This window comes from Anabas testudineus, chromosome 16 (assembly GCF_900324465.2).
Source record: "Anabas testudineus chromosome 16, fAnaTes1.2, whole genome shotgun sequence".
Taxonomy (NCBI): Eukaryota; Metazoa; Chordata; class Actinopteri; order Anabantiformes; family Anabantidae; genus Anabas; species Anabas testudineus.
The window spans coordinates 20,590,578-20,616,965 of record NC_046625.1 but is presented as its reverse complement, the minus strand read 5'-3'; the positions used below and the strand labels follow the sequence as shown (position 1 = coordinate 20,616,965).

General features: G+C 40.9%; 1 protein-coding gene across 3 annotated transcripts in view; it reads left to right on the top strand.

The window, feature by feature from the left end:
- Window positions 1-26,263, top strand: part of LOC113169558 (protein spire homolog 1-like) — a 28,899-nt gene extending 2,636 nt beyond the window's left edge. Inside the window, exons 2-18 of one of the 3 annotated variants that reach the window (XM_026371071.1) lie at window positions 1,360-1,388; window positions 8,690-8,926; window positions 11,202-11,327; window positions 14,562-14,636; window positions 14,981-15,145; window positions 15,413-15,499; window positions 16,202-16,331; window positions 17,029-17,070; window positions 19,667-19,830; window positions 19,913-20,006; window positions 20,198-20,340; window positions 20,669-20,848; window positions 22,068-22,205; window positions 22,372-22,442; window positions 22,535-22,562; window positions 22,688-22,980; window positions 23,883-26,263. In XM_026371071.1, coding sequence (XP_026226856.1) covers window positions 1,360-1,388; window positions 8,690-8,926; window positions 11,202-11,327; window positions 14,562-14,636; window positions 14,981-15,145; window positions 15,413-15,499; window positions 16,202-16,331; window positions 17,029-17,070; window positions 19,667-19,830; window positions 19,913-20,006; window positions 20,198-20,340; window positions 20,669-20,848; window positions 22,068-22,205; window positions 22,372-22,442; window positions 22,535-22,562; window positions 22,688-22,980; window positions 23,883-24,138 — 2,258 coding nt within the window. In that variant the 3' untranslated portion in view covers window positions 24,139-26,263. The remainder of the gene's footprint in view (window positions 1-1,359; window positions 1,389-8,689; window positions 8,927-11,201; window positions 11,328-14,561; window positions 14,637-14,980; window positions 15,146-15,412; window positions 15,500-16,201; window positions 16,332-17,028; window positions 17,071-19,666; window positions 19,831-19,912; window positions 20,007-20,197; window positions 20,341-20,668; window positions 20,849-22,067; window positions 22,206-22,371; window positions 22,443-22,534; window positions 22,563-22,687; window positions 22,981-23,882) is intronic. The other 2 variants (XM_026371069.1, XM_026371070.1) reach the window with 2 other exon arrangements.
- The last annotated feature ends 125 nt before the right edge of the window (window positions 26,264-26,388 follow it).

Here is a 26,388-nt window from a genome sequence, read left to right as displayed (position 1 = left end):
TACATAACAGCCGTTTTTGTTGAGAGCGGTCATCTGTTAGCAGTCTGTTCATGAGGCTGAAGAAAAGGTGGACTGATGCAGCCTGGAGAAATGTTAAAGTGGGTCGTCTGTTTGAAGGGAGCACATTCATGCATGATGACTTCCTGGAACGAGTTTTGTCGTCATGGCTCACATGCTGCTTAACCCACTGATGTAACTGGCAATAAAGCAGAGCGTTTATAAAAACAGATCTAGTTTGTTTAATATTGACATGAGCACTTTTTATGTAATTAGGTGTACACATGCATCAGAGATACGTGTCATCTCCATTTGCTTATTGCACTTTTGCACTGCCACTGCTACAATGTGTGACAGGCTGCTAGGGTCACAACAGGCAGGACTCCATAACCTTTGACCCAAATGTCTTAGAGAGTGTCATCTTGTGGAGTGAGTGAGCAACACTATGCACCGTGGCACAAAAAGGAAGCTATCAGCTGCTGCCAGAAGATTTCTGAGGAGCCAGCTGGAGAAAAACTCTGGAGTGACTACAAAAGACCTGCAGCCAGGCCTGGTGGCAACATGCACTGATGTTTCAATTTGCACATCGAGGTGCAGACTAAATGCAGAGTGTTTTCATGCCAAGACGCCCAAGATGTACACCACTACTGACCCAAAAACACAAGACAAGTTGACTCCAATGTGCTCATGTAAATGAGCCACTGAAGTTTTGGGATTAGTGGTATGTCTGGAGGAAGAAGACTGAAACATAAGCTGAAAAGATGATGCTTATTCAGGTATCACAACATCCTAGTAGAAGACATTATACTGTCTGTGAGGAAGCACAAGCAAACCTCAAAGTTCACCAAGGTTGGGTCACACAGGAAGTCCTGGAAGATTAGAGAGTGGCCATCACAGTCACCTAACATGAAACCTTTAGGAAATGAGAGGAGAGACTTGAAGAAAATATTAGTGAACTGAAGGCCAAAAAAATGAGCCAAGATTCCTCAGGAACACTGCCAGAAGCTGGCGTCTGGCTGTGCATCACGTTTACAACAGGTCAACAGCAAAAGCTGAAAGTTGAAGCGGAAAACGCTTGTGATGAAGGAGTTGAAATAATAAACAATTACACTCTGAGTTGAATCTGGGGGAATCACATGTAACATTAGTTGTGTTGAGCTATTTAAAACTATTCCTAAATTGTTCTGATTTCTTTACTGATATCTGATGAAAGTCTGCACATTTCACAAATACACCTGATTTGCAGTGGAGGTTGAATCATTTTGACTGTGTATTTGTACTTCTCTTGTAAACTGCTTCATGCTTATAGGCTCACACTGACACTGCTGCTTATCACACCTCTGCTTTCTTGTTTCCCTGCAGGTAAATACAGCCCTTGCAGAACAACAGAGGTGAGTGAGTTAACTGAGTCTATTTGTATTTCATCATCACATCTGTTATCTGTTGTCACAGCTTTGATCATTATTATGTGGGCATCTTTACATGATATCAAAAATATCAAAGATTTCTCAGAAAGGAAATGTGTGCATATGTAAAGCACCCTGGGCACATTATATGTGGAATAACCAGGTCTTTGACAATGGTTATTTGATGTTAGCAGCATTGTGACTTTTTTGTTGTGATAACCTTAAGACCCTGGGACAATGCAGGCTGGGAAACCCCGGTGTTTCTGGGAAGGAAGCAATCAGCCCATTAACATTATATTCCTAAAGGGAAAAGTATAATGTGCAAAAAAATGGTGTGCTTAACCACAATAGTTGTGATATTTCCCTTTTAAATATTTACAGTACCCTACAAGGTTGGTTACATGAGCTAGTAACAGTAAGAAATGCAGCCAGCCACAGCAGCAGTGACACTGATCATTCTGCAGAATTAATCCAATGACAACCTGTTTTGAGTGTGGTTGAAACTCATAAGTGTGTGATGAATTAATCCTAGAATACAGCTGCTTCAACTCCTCTGCTGCTTAAACTAATACCCTTAACAAATAAAATAAGTTCAAGTGAATAGTCATGTCTTTAGCTTTGCTAACATCAATAGGCTGCTGTTTGTTTTCTACCAACATAATGATTTTCTGAAACACTCCTTTAGCATTTTAACAGTCAGTATGTATGTTCAGAAAAATACTTTTTATCTGTCTGTCAAAGAATAGAATACAGAATATAAACTGAAGGATGAGGATGAACAGCTTCCCTGCCTCTCTCAACATCATGAAAACAGTAACCAGGTAACAGTCAGCGTTCTTCAGTAAGCTGCATCTTAACTGTCATGTAAACAGGAAACCTGGTTACTGTGATTATAGCAGAGGATTAGAGCAGAAGTAGACTTCCCCAGGTAGATTTCTGTGATGTCACTGCCATGCATACAATATATAATATGGTTATTATTTCAGATATAATATAGATCACACTGCCATGCATACACAGAACCTGGTTATTATTTCAGATATAATATAGATCACAGGGACACCTCATTACAGAAAGTGCTTCTGTTTACCACAAGCCACATGATTTGAATGACATTTGCTCAGGAGCTCTGTCAACAGTATGTTGTCTGCTGGTTACATATTTGAAGAAGTTAAAGATATTGGCAGTACTGTGCACGTGGTCCAGCCAGAACATGAGACCTCCAAACTAGCCTCTCTGACTGACCCTTCTGATGAGAGCTGTGGGAGAAATATCAGACCCAATTAAAGGCTACATAAAACTGTCCCCACACACTCTCTCTGTACTATCATCCACCGCTGGTAATTGGTGTGATAATAGCTTGTGAAACCAGGGGATTAGCTTTTCTGTTTTAGCTGAAAGTGTTTTGTATGCGTGTGATGTTGCACATCAACTGGAGATCTGTTCCCAGTTCATTAGAGTTAAGGTGCTGTAGTTTTCAGCGACTTCTGGAGTTGGATTGGCACAATAGCAGATGGACAGTCAGTGAATAACTCCAACACACACACAGGCACGCACACAGCTGACTTTAGAAACAGAGTACGTGAAACTGTACGGACAAATCCCCCCTAAGCAGCTTTGCACGAGAAATGAGTTCTCACAATACAGTGTTAGAGACTGGCTGACAAAACTACTGGCAATGTTTTTCGAGCTTGCTTGATGCTTGACAGCGTTAAATCCTGCAGCAGAGGCTTGCTGCTATCATGGAGCGTGGAATTAGCCCAAAGTTGAATGAACAGGAACATGTGTGTAGTCGCTGCTGACGTGCATTATCTGCACGTGGCTTCAAAGAGCACGAACTCCTGCAAATGATGCAGCTGTGAATGTCAGATGATGCTGTTTTCACCAGAGCCGCTGAACCAAGCCCCTGGCACGGCATGCTAATGCATAAGGATCTTTGTGCAGTAATCACTGTAGCTATAAGTCCCCGGAATTTGATAATATTCGATAACATTTTAACATCACTCAAATAGGGCAATTTAATTCTCCATGCACATTACTCTTCTTTTTCTTTTGGTTGACGACCCCTGCAGCCACACTGGCTTAACCAGCCTGACCCTGTGATGTGGTGTAACCTCAGAAGTTTGTGGGTTATGCTTCATCATATTCACATCTGTCAGAGTTGAACTACACATGCTCAGTGCTCTCTTATTAGTCTTGGGGCTCTAAAGTCCGGGAAGTGATTAGAAATCAGCGTCAAATTAAGTGTTTAATGTAACCAGAAGATTCACTCAGTGGTCATGACTGTTTGTCGGATGTCTCTGCTCTGCTGATATAATGCCCATTTCCTTCAGTGTTTTTTTTTTTTTTTTTTTTATGGGGAGAATCAGGTGCACGAGAAAAAGAAGGTGCAAGAGATAAACTGAACCAAGCATGGGAGATGCATTGGTTCAGCTGTTCTCTTGGTTTTGTACTTAAGGTACAGGGGTCGTCAGTCTAACAGCCATTCTCAGTCATATGACAATCAGAGGTTCCAGCTCAGAGTCACAAGCATCTGAAAGGAATCTCGCCAGTGTTTGGTGGTGCCTGAGGAAGAATAACCACACCCTTTCCCTGCTGGAATGTTAGTTAGTTACTGGCTTTTACTGGCATTTGAAAGGCAGTAACTAAATATACTCCAAAACCTCCTGTTTCCAACATGAAGACTGGACATTGGGGGAACAGTTGGGATGCGGACTGATCTAGACATCTTATTTTACGTTTACAGACATGAGAGTTGCATCAATCCTCTCAAGTAATAAACTTTGCAACTGTCAAAAGAATCATTTTATTCTATAATGACTCTTACCCTCAGTGTGTTTCAGTTAATTGGTGTGCAGTTAATGTGAGTTATGCACAACTTCACTTTATTTGGAGAAACAGACCATAAGAGACTAAGCTGTTCATTAGTGTTAAATGTAGAAGCAGGAATTTGATAAAGGTAACGAAAAAACAGACGGTCTAGTGCTGATCCTCAGTTGCAGCTCTTATTAACAGAAAGGTGTAATAACTAATGCTTATTATTAACATAATTCTTACCATAACAGCTCAAACGTACAGTAATCTACAATTTCTTGTTGCAGGCATTTGCATTTTTTTATTACACTTAGCCCAGTTCATGTGTACTTTCACTGTTGCGGCCTAATTCCTGTGGACCCACTAATGGGTAGTATAAATGTTTTAGATCCCCTCATTGTTTCTACAATCCTTTAATTCCAACCAGTTTGTGCTGATTCTCTGAGGGTTGGCTAACAGTGATAGACTGAAGGTGTTTGCAATAGATTTTGGTGAGTGTTTAATTAGTACAACTGGCTCGGGGGTTTGCTCTGTGAGAAATCGCACAAAACAGCATAACTAAATTTAATACAAGGTACAGGGGAAAGGCAGGGTAAGCATAAGGAGGTCTTGCCTAAGGTCCCCTACTGGAGGTGGGCCACAGCTGGTCTCCTGCATGGAGGGCGGAGATGTTACCACTACACTATCCAGCTGCTGTGATGTGTCTGTGGATACTATTTTGTGGAAAAAAAGGAAGCTTCAAGTATGAGTTTATTTCTGTTGTATTACAAATCAATAACTTTAATGGCACAGTAATGAAGGGGGGTTAAGAATCTGGAGCAGTAACTAGTTAATTAGTTGAGAGAAGTGACAGGTTAGTGGCTGGTCCATGCTCAGTGGGGTCAGTAGCACTGCTCCTCTGTGGCAGTAAATATGTGGCAGCTGAGGTGCAGGTCACACATGGACAGATTTTTGTGTGTTCTGACAGCGGGAGCTTCCACTTGCATTAACACTGTGACTTACTGCTGCCGATTGTGTTAATAGGACCTGCAGCAGCTCCCTAAATGCAACTGCTCTTAAAAGACACAGTGAAATTAAACCTTGACTGGATCAGAGGCTGATCTGTCTGAATGTTTATGTGTTGCTTTATGAATTGACTTTAGAATAATGAAACTGTAGTACAGTGAGGGTTTATGGATCAAGCAAATGACAGTGAAACACATCTGCATATGTGAGAGACCCATAACCCACAGTGTGCATCTACTGATGGTACAATAACCTCAATAAGACATAATAGTGAGAGAAATGAAATAAAAGTTGCATTTGAGATTTTGTTCTTTCAACCTTATCTGTCCTGTCATTGAGACCACAGTGTGTTTTTAGGATGGTGGTGATTAAGTGGGTTTGGGGACTAATGGTCATAATAGTTTTTACTTTGCAGCTCCTCTCTGTGACAGGAATGCTGAAGTTTAAGCCAAGCTGTTTGATGTTGCCCTCGCCTGTGATGATCTCCTTAGGTTCACCTCCTTATCTTCTTACCACTTTTTCCTCTTCCGTCATTGTGCTCGGTCACTTGGAACATGGGAACCAGTCAGGGGAAATTTTCAAGTAGAATGGAGACATTTGCTTCAGCCTACTTTCATGTTAGGATCCCTCCCAGAAATGAAAACCTTTCTTATTTCCTGCTAACAAGGCATAGTTTGCAGCTGATTATGTGTGAAGAATGTGTAAGTAATGAGTCCATGAGGCTCTTTCAAGCTTGCAGCAAAGGCAGGATTCAGTTTCTAGTTTATCGACTAGAAATGTAAAAATTAAAGCATGAGCATAGTTTTCAACACAAACATTGTTTTGTCAAAGGAATAGGTGGAAGAATGCAGAATGTGGCCTTATCAATTTTTTTATTGTTTTGTATTGTAAAAAATAGGTCACGTAGCATGGCTGCCTTTGGTACATAGTCACAAACACTATGCACCTTCCACAGTATGCACAGACAGTGTAGGTATAGTGCAACAAGGGAGCTGGGAGCTTACTTGATCATTTTAGCAAACAGAGGAGATACCAAGCTACGGCTTCCCAACCAGGTGCTTAAAACAACAACAACAACAAAAAACAAACAAACAGCTGAAACATTAAAATAACTTTTAAGCTTTTGGACTGACAGACAAGTAAAGCAGCAAGAAAGACGTACTATACACCAAACAGCTGCAGTATTGAGCATTGGACTAAGAAACCAATCATGTGCTTCCAAAGATGCAGTCAACAGTACACAAGCTGCAGATAAGAAACACATCCACACATTTAACACCTAAACCACTAGCTGCTGCGAAGGCTGTCGCAGTTTCGACAACACGCGCAGTTATAGCCTGAGGTTATAGTAGGTCAGGTTTGGGTCTGTTGTGTCTGTGTGTGTTGTGTGTGTGTGTGGGTGTCTGCACAGTGTCATGTATCAGTGGATGTGGATCCGGGTGGAGCTCAAACAAAGGGGTTGTGTTCAGCCGGTCCCTCCCTGAGGAAACCCAGCTCTTATGCACTGATGGGGGAGAGAAGGACAGATTTCTCATATGACTCCTCCTTCCACAATGAGGATTTACCCTTGATCATTCATTTCAGCACACACACACACACACACACACACACCTTGACCTCTCTGATCCATTCAGTCACTCTCAATCATCTCATTCACTGCCTGTTTTTCCTGTATCCTGATACATGTCTCTCTCTGATCATCGTCTTCCTCCCTCCATCCTACATTCCCTCTTTAGCCCTTTCTCACAGATTCTTTTCTCTCACTGGTTTATAAATGGTCTCTCTCCTTCTTAGTCTTTTCTCAGTGCTCAGGGCTGCAGAATAATCCCCTGTGTGGTTTCCCACTCTCTGCTTTTGTCTTGGCTTTGGCATTTCTGTCTTTATCCGCCATGACTTCCCAATTCCATGGAAGACTAAGCGCTACAACTGAAAACAGCATCTCCTGATGTACATGCACCAGTCTAAAAATAATACTAAATAAATATGAAAAATGTTAACTGAAAAAAAAAAAATCATTTATAATAATAATAATAATAATAATAATAATAATAATAATAATAATAATAATAATAATAATAATAATAAAGTATAACTTTAATGACATCCTGTATTGTCAGATCATATTCCTGTTATGAAGAGCCAAACTGAGCTAAATGGAGAGTTAACCTGGGACTTAAATTTGTTGCTTTGCTAGAAACATGATTCCAAATTAATGCTTATGTTGCAGTTTGTCTGATGAATGTATAAATAAAAACTGTTTGCTAACATGTCCACATCACTGTCATAAAATCATATTTGAATTTGGGGATACTTCCTCATTGCAATTTCCTGGTGTGGGCAAAAGATCAATTAATGGACGTTTATAGAACATTTTATGCTATCTCGCATTAAAGCACAGTGGCAAGAAAAATATGTGAACCTTTTGGAACTTCATGGTTGGTAGAGTAGTCACAGTCCAAAAGTGTCTCCATTTGTAGGTTGCTTGTCTAACTGTAGACTGGTGTATTTCTAAAGTCCTTGACATCACTTTGTAACCCTTTCCAGCTTTATGTAAATGAATAATTCTTGATTGTAGATCCTCTGAAAGCTCCTTTTGACGAGGCATGGCTCACATAAGCACATTGTTCTTGTGTAGAGTAAACTCAAAAGGTTACCTAAACTAAACTAACTACTAAAACTAATTGAACTAACTTATGCCTGACCTTTTTGGGGTCATTATTCAAAAGGTTTACTTTTTGTACTGTGAGGTTTTTATGGCTGTTCTCAATAACATGTGTATGGTGTTATTATTTTAGGAGCACTATATTTGTTAACACTCTTGACTTAGATGAAGATCAGATCACAGTTGAGTTAAAACAAATGAATGCAGAAAACCATGAAATTCCATTTTTCTTGCCACTGTAAATATATAAACTGTGAAAATATAAACAAAATTGATTCTGTGATTTGATGTATTTAAGCCCTTGGCTGCAGCGTTTCCTTCCAGGGCTATTAAAACAAAGTTGGTAGGTCTATGAAGTCTACAGGTGTTGCTTTTGGATGCAGTGATCTTTAAAATAGTCAACAAAAGACAGATGATCTCTTGTTTCTGAAATTCTCTGTTTTCCTACATGTGTCAGTTAATCACAAGATCTGTTGTCAGTAATTTACTCCTAGGCTTAGCCTGTCAAATGCCAGTGAGAGTGTCTGCTTGCGTGTGTGTGAATAGTCGAGAGCGCTCTCTAGTCAAAGGTTGAGTCATGAGGTCACCGTATTACAGCTGTTCAGCTTAGGCCTGCCATACTAAAGAAGATCATATTGCATAACGAACACAAATCCATATTTGTTTTCAGACTGAATAATAGCAGAACAATGTCCAAAGAAGGACTTAATCTGTGTTGCGTATATGCACAAATGTGTAGAGTATAATCAAATGTGAGTTCAGACCGTGTTAAGATATGTTTTGGTTGATTCTTGGTTTCCCTCAGGTGATTGAGTCTTTGGGCATCATGATTTACAAAGCCCTTGACTACGGGCTGAAGGAGAATGAGGAGAGGGAACTCAGTCCTCCTCTGGAGCAGCTCATCGATCTCATGACCAACATGGCTGAGACCGAGAGGGACGCCTGCCCCGATGAGGGTTATGAGGCCACAGAAGAAGAAGAGGAGGCAGAGGACGACCCTGACAACAGCTGCAGTGTTCACGGCTACAGAAGTATCCTCAAGGTAGGTACAGCAGCTGAGGAAATGACAGTGTGGATCTTTGTTGTCTGTATCTATGTTTTGGTGGCTATTTACAGTGTCATATTACCTTGAACTCTGACCTGACCTTTGACCTTTGACCATCAAACTCTAATCAGTTCAGTCGAAGTAAACATTGGTGGCAAGACAATAACAAGTAATACAAGTAATACAAGAGCAATACAAACATTTATTAATAGTGTGTCAGCTCGTTGTCTCGTTGTTTTTCTTTTCTTACAATGCTGTATATCAAATATGTCTTATTTTCAGTTTTTCAAAGCTGATTAGTGCAGCTTGAAATGTTTTACTTACTGACAATGCAGGAGGTTGATGAATTCAAAATGAGAATAAAAACGTTAAACCGATTTTGCAAAGCATGTTTGTGCTAACATCAGCTCTAATTAAGCATGAAATATATAATAGTGAAGGTGACCCACAAAAACAAATCCTGGTTGGTTGGTTTGGAGTTCATGTTAGTGGTTTCAGTATAATACACAGTTCAGTCACAGCTTTAAAACATCCTAGTGAGAGGCTGAGGATAGGAAGTAGAGCGTTCACCTACCAGCTGTGGGGTCAGTTCAGTCATATGTTGAAATATCCGTGGGCAAGACATTGACGCCCAAGTAGCTATACTGTATAAGTGCAGTAAATGAATTGGTAAATGATCTTGTAAATATAGCCATTCAATATTTTTGGTGCAGTAGAAGGATTCCAGGAACATGTAATGTGGGATTTTGACTGTTCAGGAAAATGAAAATGTTAAACACGACTGTGAGCACAGAGATTATGAGCACAGGCCGTCCGTCAGCCTCATCCTTGCTGGGAGTCATGTCTCTCTGTTGCCCAATGGAGCAGAGAGTCACTGTGTCAGTCCTCACATGTCCTCGCTTGTTCCTCACACTGTTTACATAATGACAACACACACACACAGACACACACGCACATGTATGTACACACACACACACACACACACACACACACATACAAACACATCAGTGCTGCTCTCCAAGGAGAAGCATCGGCACAGTGTGGCGTTCTGTCTGGGCTAGCTGTCGCTTTAAATCGTTGTCTGCACTGCTTCTCTGTGCTCCCTCAGTTTACCTTTTGTCCTACTGTACTGTCCCTACAGCTCACAAAGAAAAACACTCTCACTGATTAATGGTGTGAACTATGGCAAGATACAGCAGCTTTTCTGACTGGTACACTGTCCATCCTCATCTTCTGCATTCTCTGACTGTGGTATGATGTGGATAGGATGCACTTAGTGAAGTTCTCTCTAACTAGAATGCAGTCTGGACAAATAGATGCCAGGAGCATGCCGAGCACTGACCCAGTGTACCGTTGAGAGAGACAATGACTTATATTGTCATCGCTGTCGGTGTGTGGCAGCAGCACAGCTGACCTCAGACATTGTTGTCTTGTGTCTAGCAGTCAATAGCAGCAACTAACAACAATAGTTGTTTACAAATGTCTGCAATTTTAATTTCTTTTTATTTTTTGTTATTTAGCTTTCGTGCAATGTCACTGAGATCTCTTAGCGAGGTTTCACAGTTTGACATCACTGCCTCATATGTTAGAGGAGCATCTTGGAGACTCGTGCAAACTTAGCCCACACTAGATAAAACTAGATTCCCAAATTTAGCTTTCTGTGAGGCAGAGCTGACCTGCAGTCCCTTTTGTTCTATCCAAAGCAGTCTTAGTCATTGCTGGAGAATCGACCAACAACTGTGTTTTGGCATGAAGCCACTATGCAAATGAGCTCAAGGAAGCACACATTATATCATGCTGGTTGCCTTTTCCAGTCCGCAGAGTGAACATGGTAACAGGACACTGACTTCTCTGAACAAACATCAGGCTTAACTAACTTGTCACCGTTCAAACACTGTGTTATTTTTTCATAGTGAACACAGTGTTTTAAAATGCTAATTTGCCACATGATACTTTTAGAAAGCATGTGCTCCTCCAGCGTGGCAGCCAGATGCTGCTTTACATAACCTGAAGTCCTATTATTATAGTATCTGATTATTATTACTTAGGCAAGACCCCCTTACACTTAAAATACCTTTGCCCTGTACCTTTTCCACACTTGTAAGTTGCTTTAGATAAAAGCATCTGCCAAATGACTAAATGTAAATGTAAATATTGAACACCAGTAAATTCAGTCATTACACTTATTCCCTCTGAGTCGTGTTTGTAATAAATGCATTTGAGTGAATCGTGCACTGAAAATGTCTCTGTGCTTCACTGTCTCCCACTATAGCTTTGTACCGCTCATCTACCCAGTGTGTCTGATGCCCCCAGCCACTACCAGGCAGTGTGTCGGGCTCTGTACACAGAAACCAGGGAACTGCATACATTTCTGGAGAAGATCAGGAGTGCCAAAGAGGTGGGTCCTTATCATGATCATCAAGAATGTGGACTTCTCTCTAAACACATTATGCAGAGGGTGAATGCATAAACTCTTGCAATATAATAAGTTGCTCTGTACATGTATGTAGCTCCCCTGTAATAAAAGGTTAAAAGATGACCTTTGTGGGGGCTGTGGATAACAACGTGAAGCATCACATCAGGTGATTTATCACCGTGACCTTACATATTCCATACAGCCAACTAATTAACATGACTCTCACTCTCTGTGGATACCACTGACAACACTTCATATCCATTTGGCAAAGTGTTTTAAAACCAGAAATGTTTTTAGTTGTAAAACATGATTTCTAGTATTGGGTGTATATACTATAGATTTAAAATTTAATCAATTCACAATTAAAACTACTTGTATGTAACAAGAACCAATTGTAGTGAATATACAGTAACTGCATGATGTCTGATTTGGTGCATTAAAGATTCATATTTGAGTGACCCATCTATTCCTGCATGAGCCATCTCTTATGCCGCAAGGGCTGGATAGTGGCATGTGCAGTAATAGGCACTGACAGAACAGAGACACACAGGGACATGAAGACAGGGGTGGTAGAGCAGAGGCATCTGTGGTAATCGCTGTGAATAAAGAAGAAAATAAATTAATACTCATCGTATGGCTCCTAATAACTCTGATACACAGCTTACACTAACAGCTTGTTCTCATCTTTAGACTTAATTACTTAAAGGTCCTGAAATACTTAAAGAGCAATGCATTACCTGCAAAACCCTACATGTCTTACATCGTTTACACCAATAGAAGCTCTGTTTTGTGCAAATAATGAAATCTGTCATCCTCATAGTACCAGTTTTCATCCATCTATTGTATGCTCTTTAAAAAATATTGCTGCAGACTTTAACTTCAAGCTCTGCTGTTCCAGAGGATTTTCCATTCTGGCAAAGGGAATATTTGTTTCCATTTTTTGGCATAAAATTGTTGACAGCAGTGAGTATCAGCACAAAACAGCAGCTATCAGCAGCTTTCCTACCAAGTGGCCAATGTTGTGATGTCCTAATAGCCTGAGGCAACCATGCCCGTCTGACTGACAGGTCGAACTGGGCCACTGTGAGGTAGGAGCGACTTGTTTGCAGTGCATGTCAGACATAGATGAAAATACCCAAAGACGCGCTGACTCTTGTGTGCGCGGAGGGACTGACAGTGATGTACCATGAATCTCCTATGATTGGGAGGCACATGCTGCACATATCAAATATCAAAGCCACGCTTCATTTGCAGATAATGAAGGATAAAGCCTGAACGCTGATTTAAATTTTTGCACGGTGTGCATCAAAGTCGCTGCTTTCTGCTTGATGAAAAGGCTTAAAAATTGACTTGGGGAAAATGAGTATGGATTGATAACGTGGTTCTTTCATCCCAGATGCATTATGAACACATTTTCATTTTCCCCAAGCCAATTCTCAAGCCTTTTCATCAAGCTGAAGTTCCCATTTAGGCTGTTCTATTAAACAGAAAGCCACGTCTTGTTGCCGTACAGGGCCTGTAATTTGGTATTCTCTTACCCATTCATTAAGATCAAGTGCAGGACTCATTTTGGGCTTTGTTTTTCCTCAGGAGCATTTTAGAGCTCAGCTGTGGGATGGAACATTTCCCGTGATGTGTGTACGTTCCACCTCAGGGTTCCTTCCTGCCCTGCGCTACTGCTGCTGCCTCTTTTCGTGCGCGTAATGCATCTGAATGAATAGAGGGGATTTGGTTGGTTACATAACTCTCTGGTGGGGGAGAGCAGACACTCTCTTATACTGCAGGGTGGAGAAGGCTCAGAAAGCAGCTAAAAAAGAAATGTGGGGACTACAATCTGAAAGTAAAGATGATCAATATTATGTTTATCATTTTTACAGCCCTTTATAAAACAGATTAAACTACTCATTTGCTGTGTATTAGTTAGAAGAAACCCTCAGGCAGGAGGACAAATACTAGTATTGCAATGATTACTATTATTACTAAGATGTTTAGTTATAGCCGCAGGAGTCTTTTACATTCTCACTGTGAGCCTATGAGCATGCTGATGTTAACGTTTACCTTAAAGCTTTACTATGCTTAAGTGCTGCCTCACCAAGCTGCCAGTGTGGCTCTGTTACAGAGCAGCACTCCTGCTGCTGGGGGTTCACTGAAACTCCTGTTTGTTCAAGAATAATGACTTTTTTTAATCAGCTCTTGGGAGATAAAAATGACTAACAGAGAGAAGAGAATTAGCTACTTAATAAAAACAACGAGGTTGCAGATGCATTCGTTAAGTTCCCTAATTACTCCTGTGGATATGCAGCAGCGTGACTGTTGGTTTTCTCCACACAAGAGCTGCTCTGCAAGGTTTAAACTCGAGTGTTGTCTTTGGAGAACACAGATCAATCGACCTTTTGAAATGGAAATATGTGGCTTTGGTGTGATTTGGAGTCCTGCTCCTCATACCAATGAGATAATGGAGTTTAAAAGCGAGCGCCCTAATGCCTCTTTACACTCTTCACTAGCTAGATTAGCAGTGTTTTCATTTGATGGGCTGTTATAATCTATTAAGTACTTCAGAGCTGCCTTCTGTAAAATGTGAGCACTGTATAAACTGCATGCTTGCAGGAATATGATGCAGTAAAATGCATTATGCTGTGAGTGTGTAATGTAGTGCTGCACTGACTACTGTCTAGTCCAGGCAATTGTTCCCTAGTAGGATGATGCTGAATTGTGATTTCCCCTGTGGGTTCAGGGCTTATCTCTGCAGTCAGCTGGTCAGACCCCCAGTGATTGTCTTATCGAACTCTCCTCTGCTGTGATGTGACACATCAAATATTAACCAGGAGCAATATATTACTGCTTTCACATTCTTCTTGTCATATTTTGGAGCAGCAGAGAAATACAGGTTAGCTCTTTATATCTCCCAAACAGGCTGTCAGTCAGCCTGACAGTGTTGCACAACACTCTAATTGCTTCATTTTGTGCAGGTTCACACAGGTGTCAGAATGGAGGAGCTGGGCTTACGTAAAAATTTCATTTGTGTTAAGATTTTCTTTTCTGAGAGCCGATACTGGTGTAGTGAAGTTTTTTTCCAGGCTAAACTGGAAAGACTCTGTTGGCTCTCATGCTGGCTCGTTATTATTTTCTTTGTAGCCTCTTTCTTTCCTGATACTTCTCACTGTCTTTCAGAACACTATTTTATTCTTACATTATCTCTTTCTCATTCTCCACCAGAACCTCCGTAAAATGGAGGAAGAGTCGTCAGAGGAGCCTGGCCGAGACCTGAATGAGCTGCAGAATGCTGACTGGGTAAGCCGCTGGACTCCTGACCTCTGAACTCCGTCAATTAGTCACTTGTCCTTATCAGAGTCTAATTAATCAGAAATGCATTAGAAAATAATCAAGGCCTCTTTGTTCTCATATTAATTATTGAATTGTAAGCATGTTTGCAAAAATTATGAACGCATCACGCTAAATAAGCAGTGGTAAAAGAACTTCTTAGGAACCATGCTGAAACCACAGAGTCACTCTCCTTAATGAAGCCTCCTTATTCTGCTTGCACAGAGAGGTCAGAGCACAGATGATGACTGTTCATTTTCAATGGATCATGGTATTTTTTCCTTCTCCTTTCGGCCCTTTGCTTCCTCCATCAGGCTCGATTCTGGGTGCAGGTGATGAGAGACCTGCGTGAAGGAGTCAAGCTGAAGAAGGTGCAGGAGCGTCAGTACAACCCTCTCCCCATCGAGTACCAGCTCACCCCTTATGAGATGCTCATGGACGACATCAGGTCCAAACGCTACAAACTGCGCAAAGTCATGGTGAGTGGCCATCGTGGAGAAGCGAATGGCTCCTGTTAGCCGCGCTTATGTTGATTCAGTCTTGGAGGAAATCGCTCAGAAAATCATGTAGCTGTTGCATAATTAGAGCAGGCTGGGAAATTCATCCTAATATCTTACAATGTGACATTATTCAACTTGTCACGACTCCATTTAGAACATAACCTCCTGAAAAAAGAAGTAGGACTACTAGTTAATGAAGGAATAAATCCATTTCTCTATTATTTAAATCTTGTTATGTTGTTCAAGGTGAATGGAGACATCCCACCCAGGTTAAAGAAGAGCGCTCATGAAGTCATCCTGGACTTCATCAGGTCCAGACCGCCTCTCAACCCTGTGAGTATAACTAAGGTGGATTTGAGTTTATCCTTGCACAGCCTGTGAAAACCTCAGATGACAAAAAATACTTAGCCAATGTTTTACTTGCTAATTGTTCCCTTGTTAACATTATTCTCACCAGCTCTCACATTATACCCCCAAGCTCTATTTGTTTTTTTCAGGCCATTACTGGTTTAAATGAATTTCATATAGGAACCCTTAGGTAAGGTTATTAAAGAATTTGATTTACATATTTAATAAGTGGGATATTTTACAGTTGTCAGTTGTGTTTTCTGGTAGATAAAAATAATATCAAACAGTATTTCACCACAGTATAAAAAGAAAAAAGTTTATGTTCTTTTTAAAATAAATTATGTCTGAAGTAACAGAAGCAGAAGAATTCTATTTATGTGTGTAAAACAAATCTAAATGAAATTGCTATGTTAAAGCTATAAAAATGATAGAGTAGTCGTATGTTAAAAAAAGAGTGTTGCAGTTTTCTAAGTCAAGTTTCACTACAGCATAAATTCAGTAAAATGCTTTGTTCATCAGTTGTCAGTTGATATAAATCTAGCAGGTGCTGTTGTATCAGGATGCTCAACACTGGGTAATGAGGTGACCAGTCAGTCACAGGAGCTGACGAGGTGTTGAGGAGCAGGGCAGCTCCTGGCTATCAGTGTGTTTGTGTCTGACCCTCCGTCACATCGTCATCTGCGCTAGGTGTCAGCTCGCAAGCTGAAGCCGCAGACTCAGCCTCCTCCCACGCTGCACGAGCGGATCCTGGAGGAAATCAAGGCAGAGAGGAAACTTCGACCCGTCTCACCCGATGAGGTCCGCAGGGGGCGGCTGGGTAAGGAAGCGTCTTTGTTGCTGCTCCTGGTATTTTAACACACACACACACACACACACACACACACACACACACACACACACACACACACACACACACACACACACACACTCACACACACACTCTCTCTCTCTCTCTCTCTCTCTCTCTCTCTCTCTCTCTCCTACACATGAACCCATACATCAATCTGACATTAATGGCCTTTAAGTGTGGAGCTGATGCTTGCTCCTGCTGGGCATCTAGTGCAAATCAATCAGATGAGATTTTGAGTTATGTTTTAGTTCACTCACACTTTCCAACACTATTTTTGTGCCTTTGCGTTTTGCTGTTGTAGCTGATGCTGCCCAACTTTTCATATTTGTGTTGCAACTAACACTGATTATCGTTTTGTTGACTATATTGTTTGCAATAAAGTCATGGATTATGTGCATTGGTAATAATGCTAAGTGTCTGCAATTCTACTAACATTAACAGTTTTGCTTCTGCTTTCTAACTCCTCGTTATTGGTTGTAGCTTTTTCAAATCCTATTTTCTCCTATTTTGAATGAGAGCAAACCAGACAGTTAACATGTTTCACCCTTGCATTTATTACCAAATAGAAGACAACAAATTCATTTTCATGTATTAAGTCTTGCCTTCATTTTTCTCCTAATCACAAGAAATAACTGTCCGATGCCATGACTGTTTCTCGTTGCAGTAATTCGGCCACTTAGCATGTCTTTCAGTTTTGATGCGTCAGGTAAAGTCTCCCTCGCTGCTTACCTGGCTTCTTTCTGTTATCCTCTTTGTTTGTGGCTGCTCATTTGCTTTCCCACCTCAGACAAACACACACGGACACACACCAGCAAACTACACACATATTTCATATCACGCTTCAGTGGTTGGTAAAGGTTGGCTGTGTTCTGTTGCGGTGAAACATGGTGAATGGTGAGACACAGGTCAGTAAGAAGACAGGTGGACTGGCACAGCGACATTATCAGTTTGTCTTGTAAAATCAATTAGTACTGCTTGAAAAAGACAAAGGCAGTGACTACTTTGTTTTTTTACTTTTGCACAAGGCAATATAAGGGGCAGAGTTATATAACTCTGGAAAAAAAATCAGCCCCTGCTTGTTACTGTGTGTCACTGAACACTTTAGATTTCAGTAAGTCGATCTGCAGAAACCTTTGCTGAGAACATAATCCCTTGAATGTACGGCAGTGAGGTGAATCTTAAGTAGAAGTGTGCAGCCAGCCCTCTACTCAAGGGATGAAAAGGAACAACCCAAAGAGTAACTGCCACCTCTGTGTCTTCAAGATTCACCAGTGTTGTACAAAAGGGATCTTTCATGTGCCACGGTGACTTTGCAGAATTTATTCAGAGCGCAGATGGATCAGTGTGCAGCCTCACATGTACCGAGCAGCAGTGGACACTACGCTGCACACGCCATGATATACTGCCATGAGGTACAGTAGATTCTCTCAGCAGCAGCAGCAGCAACATGCATTTTGCATTAAATGCATTGGAACAATGTAATGAGACAGTTTTGACTGAGGTGACGGGGGAAACACTGCTGTGGCAGAGAAATCAGAAAAAGGCTGTGCTCCACTTTCCCTCCTACTGCAGCCAGTGTCTCATCACACATCACTCTCACTCATTCATGCTGTCAGATATTGTGTGTTTGTGTGTGTGTAAAGACTTTCCTTCTATCATGCATCAGTAGCGCGGACAGAGTGATCAGTCTGATGCTGCTTTGCTCTTTACTTTATGGGGAGATGATAGATACAGTACCCACGGACACCTTAATAAACATAATTAATAGAAATCAGAAATACAGTTTGAAGGAGAAATCTATTTCACAAGATTAAAGCATTGACCGCAGGAAGTCACTGCTCCTGGGCTGTGTTGCGTAGCCACCAAGATTTCCAATACACAACTAATGAAAGAGGAACGGCTGTAAAATGCTGTCACGAGCACTGAAATGACTTCCTAACGGTATAGAATCGTTAGGAAGCTCGTAGACTTGCCCAAGGCTTTTTTTGTACATAAGATGAACAGTACATACATTAAATGTGTTGACATGTGAACAGATGTTGGTAACCACTTCCAGGGTCATATTTGATGCACAAACAAAACAGATTGATGATCCTATTGATCTAGGGATCTAACATACTGGGCAAGAATGTTAATACATATTTTCCAAGTAAATGAAACCATTCTTTGAAAACGAAAGAAAGGTCATTAACAGTAGCCTTAAGTGCAATATGACTCACAGCTGGAAGATCCCACTTTGAATGCACTGATATGCTCATACAGCCATATTTGATTACAAGCAACACCTTGATACCAGATGACAGTTACAGTACAAAAAAGTAACAATATGTGCTTGAGAGAGGGTGGATTCAACAGAAACAACACAAATCAATGACAGATGTGTGATGTGTATCCTAATGAAGGAGGTGTCCCCTTTTAGGTTTTGGCAAAACTCGCAGTATGCCACAGGATTTGTTCCGTACAGGATTAGGTAAAGTATGAGCCCCGCTGTGATCTGGGAGGTCTTGTTCACCTTTAACCTAACGGCGTTGTCTGTCCGCCCCTGGCTGTGAACTAATATCTCCTCTATTTGACTATTTGAATGTGAAGAGCCAGCAGAGGTAATCAGGTACAGTAGTGCGATGGTGGCTAAATATGATATATATATGAGATAGACTGTCAGCTCGAGTTTAGAAGCACAAACTAAGCTCCTGTTGAGACTATGAACTCTTTGCTTTTCCCACAACTGAGAGGATCCTCTAGATTAATTGGTCTGTTACAGCACTTGCTTGTTGCCCTTTCCATCTCTCCCTCCCTCTAAACCCTCTGCTCCGGTTGATTCTTGTACTTTCTCCATTTTTCACTCCCAGAAATGAGAGTCTGTTAGATTGGTTGGTTAGCTATCATGGATTGTTTTGGAGCAATGACTCCTTTGCCAGTTTAGAAATGTCAAATGGGGCATTTTGTTTCAAGGATTAAGCTCCCCTAGAAATATCCCATGGGGGCTATCAGGTGTGATAATCTCATTTTAGGAGCTTACAGTCTAAATATTTTATGAAAGAGGCATCCATGTGCTGTGTGTAACACCAGCTTGCTCCCTCGTCTCCCCTCAGAGCAACTTACAGTAACTCACCCTTCCCTTGTGATGGATCTCACACCTCTGTCTTCTGTGAAAAGGATTCATTGCATCCTCTGACCTCTCACTCATACAATCCAGATAGATTTTGTACGAGAGCAGATTGAGGATGCATAGAATCAGTAGAGGTTTGAGATTCCCTTCCCTCTTCGCCTGTATAACCGTCTCTTGTGTGGCTTTTGTGCAGATGAGTTTAGTCCACGGATGGGCAGGAGGACGTCCAGCTCTCTGTCTCTGACCAATGGATCAGCATCTCCCAGAGTAGAACCATCTGGATCTCAGTCTGTACCTCAGAGGAAAAGGCTTTTGAAGGCTCCGTGCCTCGCTGACTTGGACAGCTCTGACTCTGACGTGAGTGTGGGTTTGTGCATTTATTCTGCTGTTTGTGTTTTGGGTTGCGTGATTAAGTTGCTTTTCTGTTCCATACATCCAGGATGAGATTGTCGGTCGCAAATCAGCCAGCAGCTCCAGCGTGGCTACGTCTTTGATGGATGATACATCCCCAGAGTCTGCAGTGGGGAAGAAAAGTGAGTCAAGTATCAGTTCACCTCTCTCTCACAGCTCAGTGACCCCCTCAGCTAAGTTACACACTGATCTAAGAGTTTGAATACAGCCTCACCATCCCTTTATAATCAGACAGACCTATTAACCTATTATTAAACGATCTGTGGATTCTTTTTCTCTTCAACGTTTCTTACCCACTGTCTGTGAACACCAGCTCCCCCCATGTTCCTGCCAATCTCCTCCACACCTCAGCCAGAAAGGCGTCAGACCCCCCAGAGGAGACACTCTATCGAGAAGGAAACCCCGACTAACGTCCGACTGTTTCAGCCTCCGTCCAGGCAGAGTTCAAAGTCTCTGGTGAGTCAGAAATCTCTTCCAATGTGCATTACATGTACATTATTTTTGATTTTGTTCACAAATCACCCAAATTTAATTAATCAAATAATTAGAAATGAGGAAATAATGGAGGGAAAATGAGTAGATAAGGGATCATCAGGATCACCTCTCGTCCTTTTGTTTTCATGACCTCTTCCTGGATTATGTCCCTCTACTCATGCTCATCTTCACCTCCACTGAATGTTTACTTGATCTCCTCCTTCCCAAACACACACACACACACACACACACACACACACACACACACACACACACACACACACACACGCGTTAACCTTCTCTCATTCAGGTTGGGATCCTAGTCTCATTTCGTTCCTGGATCTCCTTCCTCCTCCTCTTCCACCCTTCTCCCACCATTCTCCACACTTTGCGGAGCTCCCACCCTGTGGAGGCGTTTGTGTTGGGCTTGATGAAGTCAGTTTTTGCTCTGTGCAGGAACATTTACATCAGTGGAAGAAAGCCAGCCAAGGTTTGCCAGTCGCCCTCAGACCATCCTGATAAAATAACCATAGCTGCTCATCCTTTCATCAAACACCCCGCTTCGCTAGATGTCATTCACCAACAGTAGAACAGAGATGATAGACTGACTACAAACCACTGTGATCACCTAATGACCTACTGAATACAATTTACTTCAGTGCTAAAACACCTTAACTCCACATCATCAGTAGGTAGCTACAGCTAAACAACATTAAATATGCTCTAGCCTGTCATTTTATTTGTCCTGTGATGCATTTAGAATCTAAATGTCTTTGGTTTATGTGATTTTAAAAACAATGCAACATATTATATATATATATATATATATATATATATATATATATATATATATATATATATATATATATATATATATATATATATTATAGTATTGTAGCTTCTTGGCATTAGAGAGGTGGCAGGAAAAAAAGGGAATGAGAAGAGAGAATTGCATCAGTTAGAGGATATCAAACGTATCTACCGTTCATATATAGCACTATATCGACTGTACTGTATCTGGAAGTAACAGTGAGCAGATGGACACAAGAAAATAAAGGAACTTACACTGACCATCAATAAAAGATCCTTGTTTTATTGTTTACAGCTTTTCTCACTAAAGGGGTAGAGGATTCATTTGTCACCCGTTTGTATATCGATTAGAGCATCTTCAAATGAATAATTGATGTGGTTGGAAATGATTTGTTGCTGTTCAGTCATAACAGCACAAAGCTCAGTGTTTCCACCGGCAGAATTCTGGCAGATGAAACTCAGCATTCACTGCTTTCCCTGCTGAGAGGCTTTTGCAGTGTCGACAGCCTTTGTCTCAGAATACACAGAGAAATCACCGTCAACCAATAACACAACCACACAACAGGTGCACAGGGAAGTACATTGTTTCAAACAGTATGAATTAATAAATAACTTCAGCAACGCTGGAACAGTTCTTCAATGCAATCAGCTTGTGAGGCATTCACATGTTCTGCCCCGCTGCTGGAAATGTCTACATTTCTAGTTGTTTACACATCACGAGCCCTCTCTGAATCAGAATCTGCCTGTTTTTCTAGCGAACAATGAACAACGTTTTTGCGACTCAAATGTAGCCTGGACCCACACAGGCTGCTCTGAAAGGTACAGAGGGACGACTGTTCGTGGACTGATTGATAAACACTGAATCTAGTGTGTGTGTGTGTGTGTGTGTGTTGCTGCAGGAGGAGTTCTGTTTCCCTGTGGAGTGTCTGTCCCTGACAGTGGAGGAGGTGATGCACATCAGACAGGTGCTGGTGAAGGCAGAACTGGAGAAGTTCCAGCAGTATAAAGATATCTACCATGCTATGAAGAAGGGAAAGGTAACTTCGTCTCCTATAAAACTGTATAAAACACTGAGAAGATTAGCACTAGGAATGAGTAGCACATATGTCTTGCTTAAACTGAGGGAAATAATTAGTGGCAGTATATTGGGTTACATCATTTACTTTAACTCTAACATCATATTTGTCTTTTTTTTTCTTGCAGCTTTGTTTCTGCTGTCGAACCAAACGGTTTTCTTTTTTCACCTGGTCCTACATCTGCCAGTTTTGCAAAAAGTAAAACATTTAAAATCACTATCTTGATCTTCTAATAGGTATAAATTCTTTTATTCACCACTTCCTCTTTGTCTTTTATTTGCTACTTGCAGACAAGTGTGTTCACAGTGCTGTAAAAAGGTAGGTCACATCAGTTAACAGGGTAGTGTTTTATATTACTGTTGTTCATGTCATAATAAAAAATTTATTTCTCAGTAAACATTACACTTCTTTACTTTTACATTCATACTATCTCTCTCTTACAGATGCGGCTGCCATCCAAACCTTATTCCAGTTTGCCCATCTACTCGATTGGCTCGACCAACACTCTGCCCAGGGACAGGATAAGTGCCATGGTTGCTCTTGGACAAGAGCTCTCTGTATCTGGAGGACCGGGACCTTCGGATGTGGGCGGTGCCACGGCGTCCCCCACTTTGAAAGGAGCAACAGCGGGAGCATCTAAAGGAGCTGGAAAACCTTCAGGAGCGGCAGCTGCTGCTAAATCTGACAAATCCTCCAGTAGCCCACAACGCCACAACCTCCAGAAGACTATGTCTAAGTAAGAGCTGTGAAGTCACGAGTGTGCATGTTTCTCTTCTCACATTTATTACTGGAACTAAGAGTTTTATGAGCTATACTGATTTGTAAACCAGCTAGAGAGACCACGTCATGTGTTCCAAAACATAAACTGCAGAAATGACTCAACCACATACTAAAGGCAAAGCCAGTATACTGAGTGTTTAGTACAACCTGTCCTTCATTCAGTTAGTACACTGTTTCTGACATCTAGTGGATTAAATAAGTTATTACCAGACAAGGAAACCAGGAACCTACTGTACTGTACATACAAAGTACTTTATTAAGCATGGTGCTTTTCTTCCTGATTGAAAGTCAAGGAAAGCATACAAAGCTTGATATTTCTTTTTCCATTTTAACATTCTAACTTAATGAATATTTATTAGCCTCATCAGTTTAAATTTGACTCATCACCTGTAATTGCTTTATGTCACTTCTGAGGATCCATAAGGCTCTAAGGTCATAAAAGTACATTAAAAAAACATGAATGTCTGTTAAGTTGACCATCCTATTGCAATTCAATTTAAACTGAAATGAAACTGAATTATTACTAAGACTTACATCTCTTATTTAAAGGGTACCATCACTCCTCTCCTTTGGGTTTTTTCTGTTCCTGTATATCTGGTTTTTATGACTTACTGTCAAAATCCACAATTACAGTCTATTGTCCTGTCTCAGTTTTTATGTGATTGATGCCACCACTCAGCGTAATGGGAGGGGATGGGAGGGACAGGAAAATCTGTTAGGGTAGATAATGGCTGTTTTCATACTCACTGTTTCTCCAGTAGAGAGTTGATTTATTAGAAACTGAGATCTGAGAGTAACAGTGACATAACATTTTTATTACAGAAATGTTTTATTTCTTTTCCTGTTTCTGTTTTTTAGGTTTTCGAAGCACGGCTCTTTAAAGTCTCACGATGAACTGGAGCTTCCCCCAGAACTGACGGAGGACTGGGCCACCATGGAGGTTTGTGTGGACTGCAAGAAGTTCATCTCTGACATAATCGCCTCCAGTAAGCACAGTCTGTCACTGGCCACCAAGCGAGCTCGTTTAAAACGCAAGACCCAGTCCTTATACATGTCCTCCCCCAAAGGAAGGGAGGAGTACCGTCCCTCGGAACGAACAATCAGTGAGATCTGAAACTCTGTCTCTGGCTGCGTCTAGGCACACGCAGAAAGACTAAACACTGGATATTATCATACTGTACATGTATACTTCAGTCGGATAAAGCTGCCAGAAAGGCTGAGATGAACCTCAATAATGGACAGTGTATTTTTTTGTTGCTGGGTCCTAATCATCGTGTGCAATTTCTCCAGACAACAGAAAATTGTAGTTATTTTCTTTTTTTTTTACCATATGACAATCCTTTAATCCCTGGCCACCGCCTTTGGACTAAAGAGACAGGAGCAATGCCTCAAAGTGGACTGGCCTCACACCCCTCTGATGGCACAACAGCGTGGTCCACATTCAAATTAATAAGCACAAGAGAGAAAAAAAGGACTGGAGTCTGTTTGGCTTCCTCCGACACGACACTGAAACTGCAGGAGACACAAGGAGTGCAGAGAGACCATGATGCAAAGCAAGGGCGACACATATAAAATAGTTAACCGTACATTTTGTATGGGTTTCAATTTAGTTTTTTACATAAGTACAGAGTAAATGATTGTTCGATAATCCCCCCATTGCTTTTAGACTATGTTGCTAAGACTCAGTGTGACTTTCCCAGTTTCCTCTCAACTGAGCATACTTGAGCTAATGCTTCCTCATATCTCTTTTATGTTACCTTGAGAAAACATGTGTTTTCATGCAGATTTAGTGCCAAATAGGAAGTTTGTTTTTTCTAATCTCAGTGTGACTCAAAGAAAAATCATCTCCCCTGAGCTCTATCTGCGATGAAAGTGTATCAAGATGACAGAGAAAATGTGGTTTCAGATCTGTGATTCGCTGTTAGAGTAGATATAGACTCAAGGTTGAAGTTGTACATCTCTGGGTGGTTTACACACAAAAAAACCTCAGCTCGTCTGCTTCATCACCACTGTGTAGGTAGTTTGTTGGTCCAGAGATTTGGTATTGAACGTCCAAAACAAGTTCAACAGCTGATTTTAGAAATGGTCAGTGTTATTGTGAATGGGTTCAGGCTCCAAAGTGCTGGAGCCAACATTTCCCTTCCTGTGCCATCTTATGTTTCACTCTCCCACATCATACAGAGGTTATGTTAGAAATGTATCTAAGTATCAAGCTCAGTTTGAATTTAGAGATCTCCCTTTAAATGTGACTGATTTTCAACTTGCATCCCACATGTCTAGTTTGGGGGAGTACATACATGTGAATGGTATGAAAGTCCTCTCTAGAACCATAGGAAGCTGAAGATGAAAATCAGGGACACTATTCAGTATATACAGTACCTGTTTCAATAACCTCTTCAATAAACTACTCCTGTCTGAAGCCTCACTGGGGAATAGGGTTTCCAAACCACATTACTTAAGCAGACATTCATCCTCAGCAAGTTCATTTGGATCCATTATTTTAATTACTGTCATTCAGATGTGGACAGAAGCAGGAGCAGAAACATTATCACTCACAGTAGCATGTGTGGCATTTTTCAAACTTGCCTTTTAATTATTTACACGGCAAATCATATATATTATTTACATATTTCTGTATTCTTAAATGTCATTTACGTTGATGAATAGATCACATTTTAATCGTTCCTTAATGAGATGTGTTTTTCCATTATGCAAAGAGAAGTGATAACCTCATTTTAACGTTTTGGTTCAGTTGTACAGTTAATACAATCCAGCTCACAACTCAAAGTTTAGGAAGCAAAAAAGATATATGATATATATCATATGATTTAGTCTCATAATCTTATCATAGTCTTATTTGCAGGAAGAAGTCCTTGCGGCATGGATGTCTGTTTATTTCTCCACCAAATTCTTCATCTTCTTCCTGAGACATTTCTGCCTTAAAAATGCCTTTTATGGTCACAATCATAGGTTGAACAGTCATCTACTGCTACTGTACATACTTTGTTTCGAATGGTTTGTTTGTAGATCCGATATTTGCTGCTTCGGTGATATCTTGACAGTGAGAGTGCTGTAGAGCTGTGAGAGGGAAACTGGTGCGTTCAGCAGAAACCTCACAGCGTGACAGACAGCGTTGTGCATGTACTACAGTGTAGCTCGTACTTTCAGTCTGTATTACCTTTGTGCTGTAACTCCCTGCAGAGAGAGCAACAAATGATGACTGCAACAATAAACAGAAATGCAATATCCGACCAATGTCTTTGTATCTTCTTTGTTGAATATTTCAAATATTAAAAAACTTTTTTTTTTTTCCTGTTTATCCTTTGGTGGCTTCTGGTGTACGCTGGCTTGGTCTCTGCTCTGT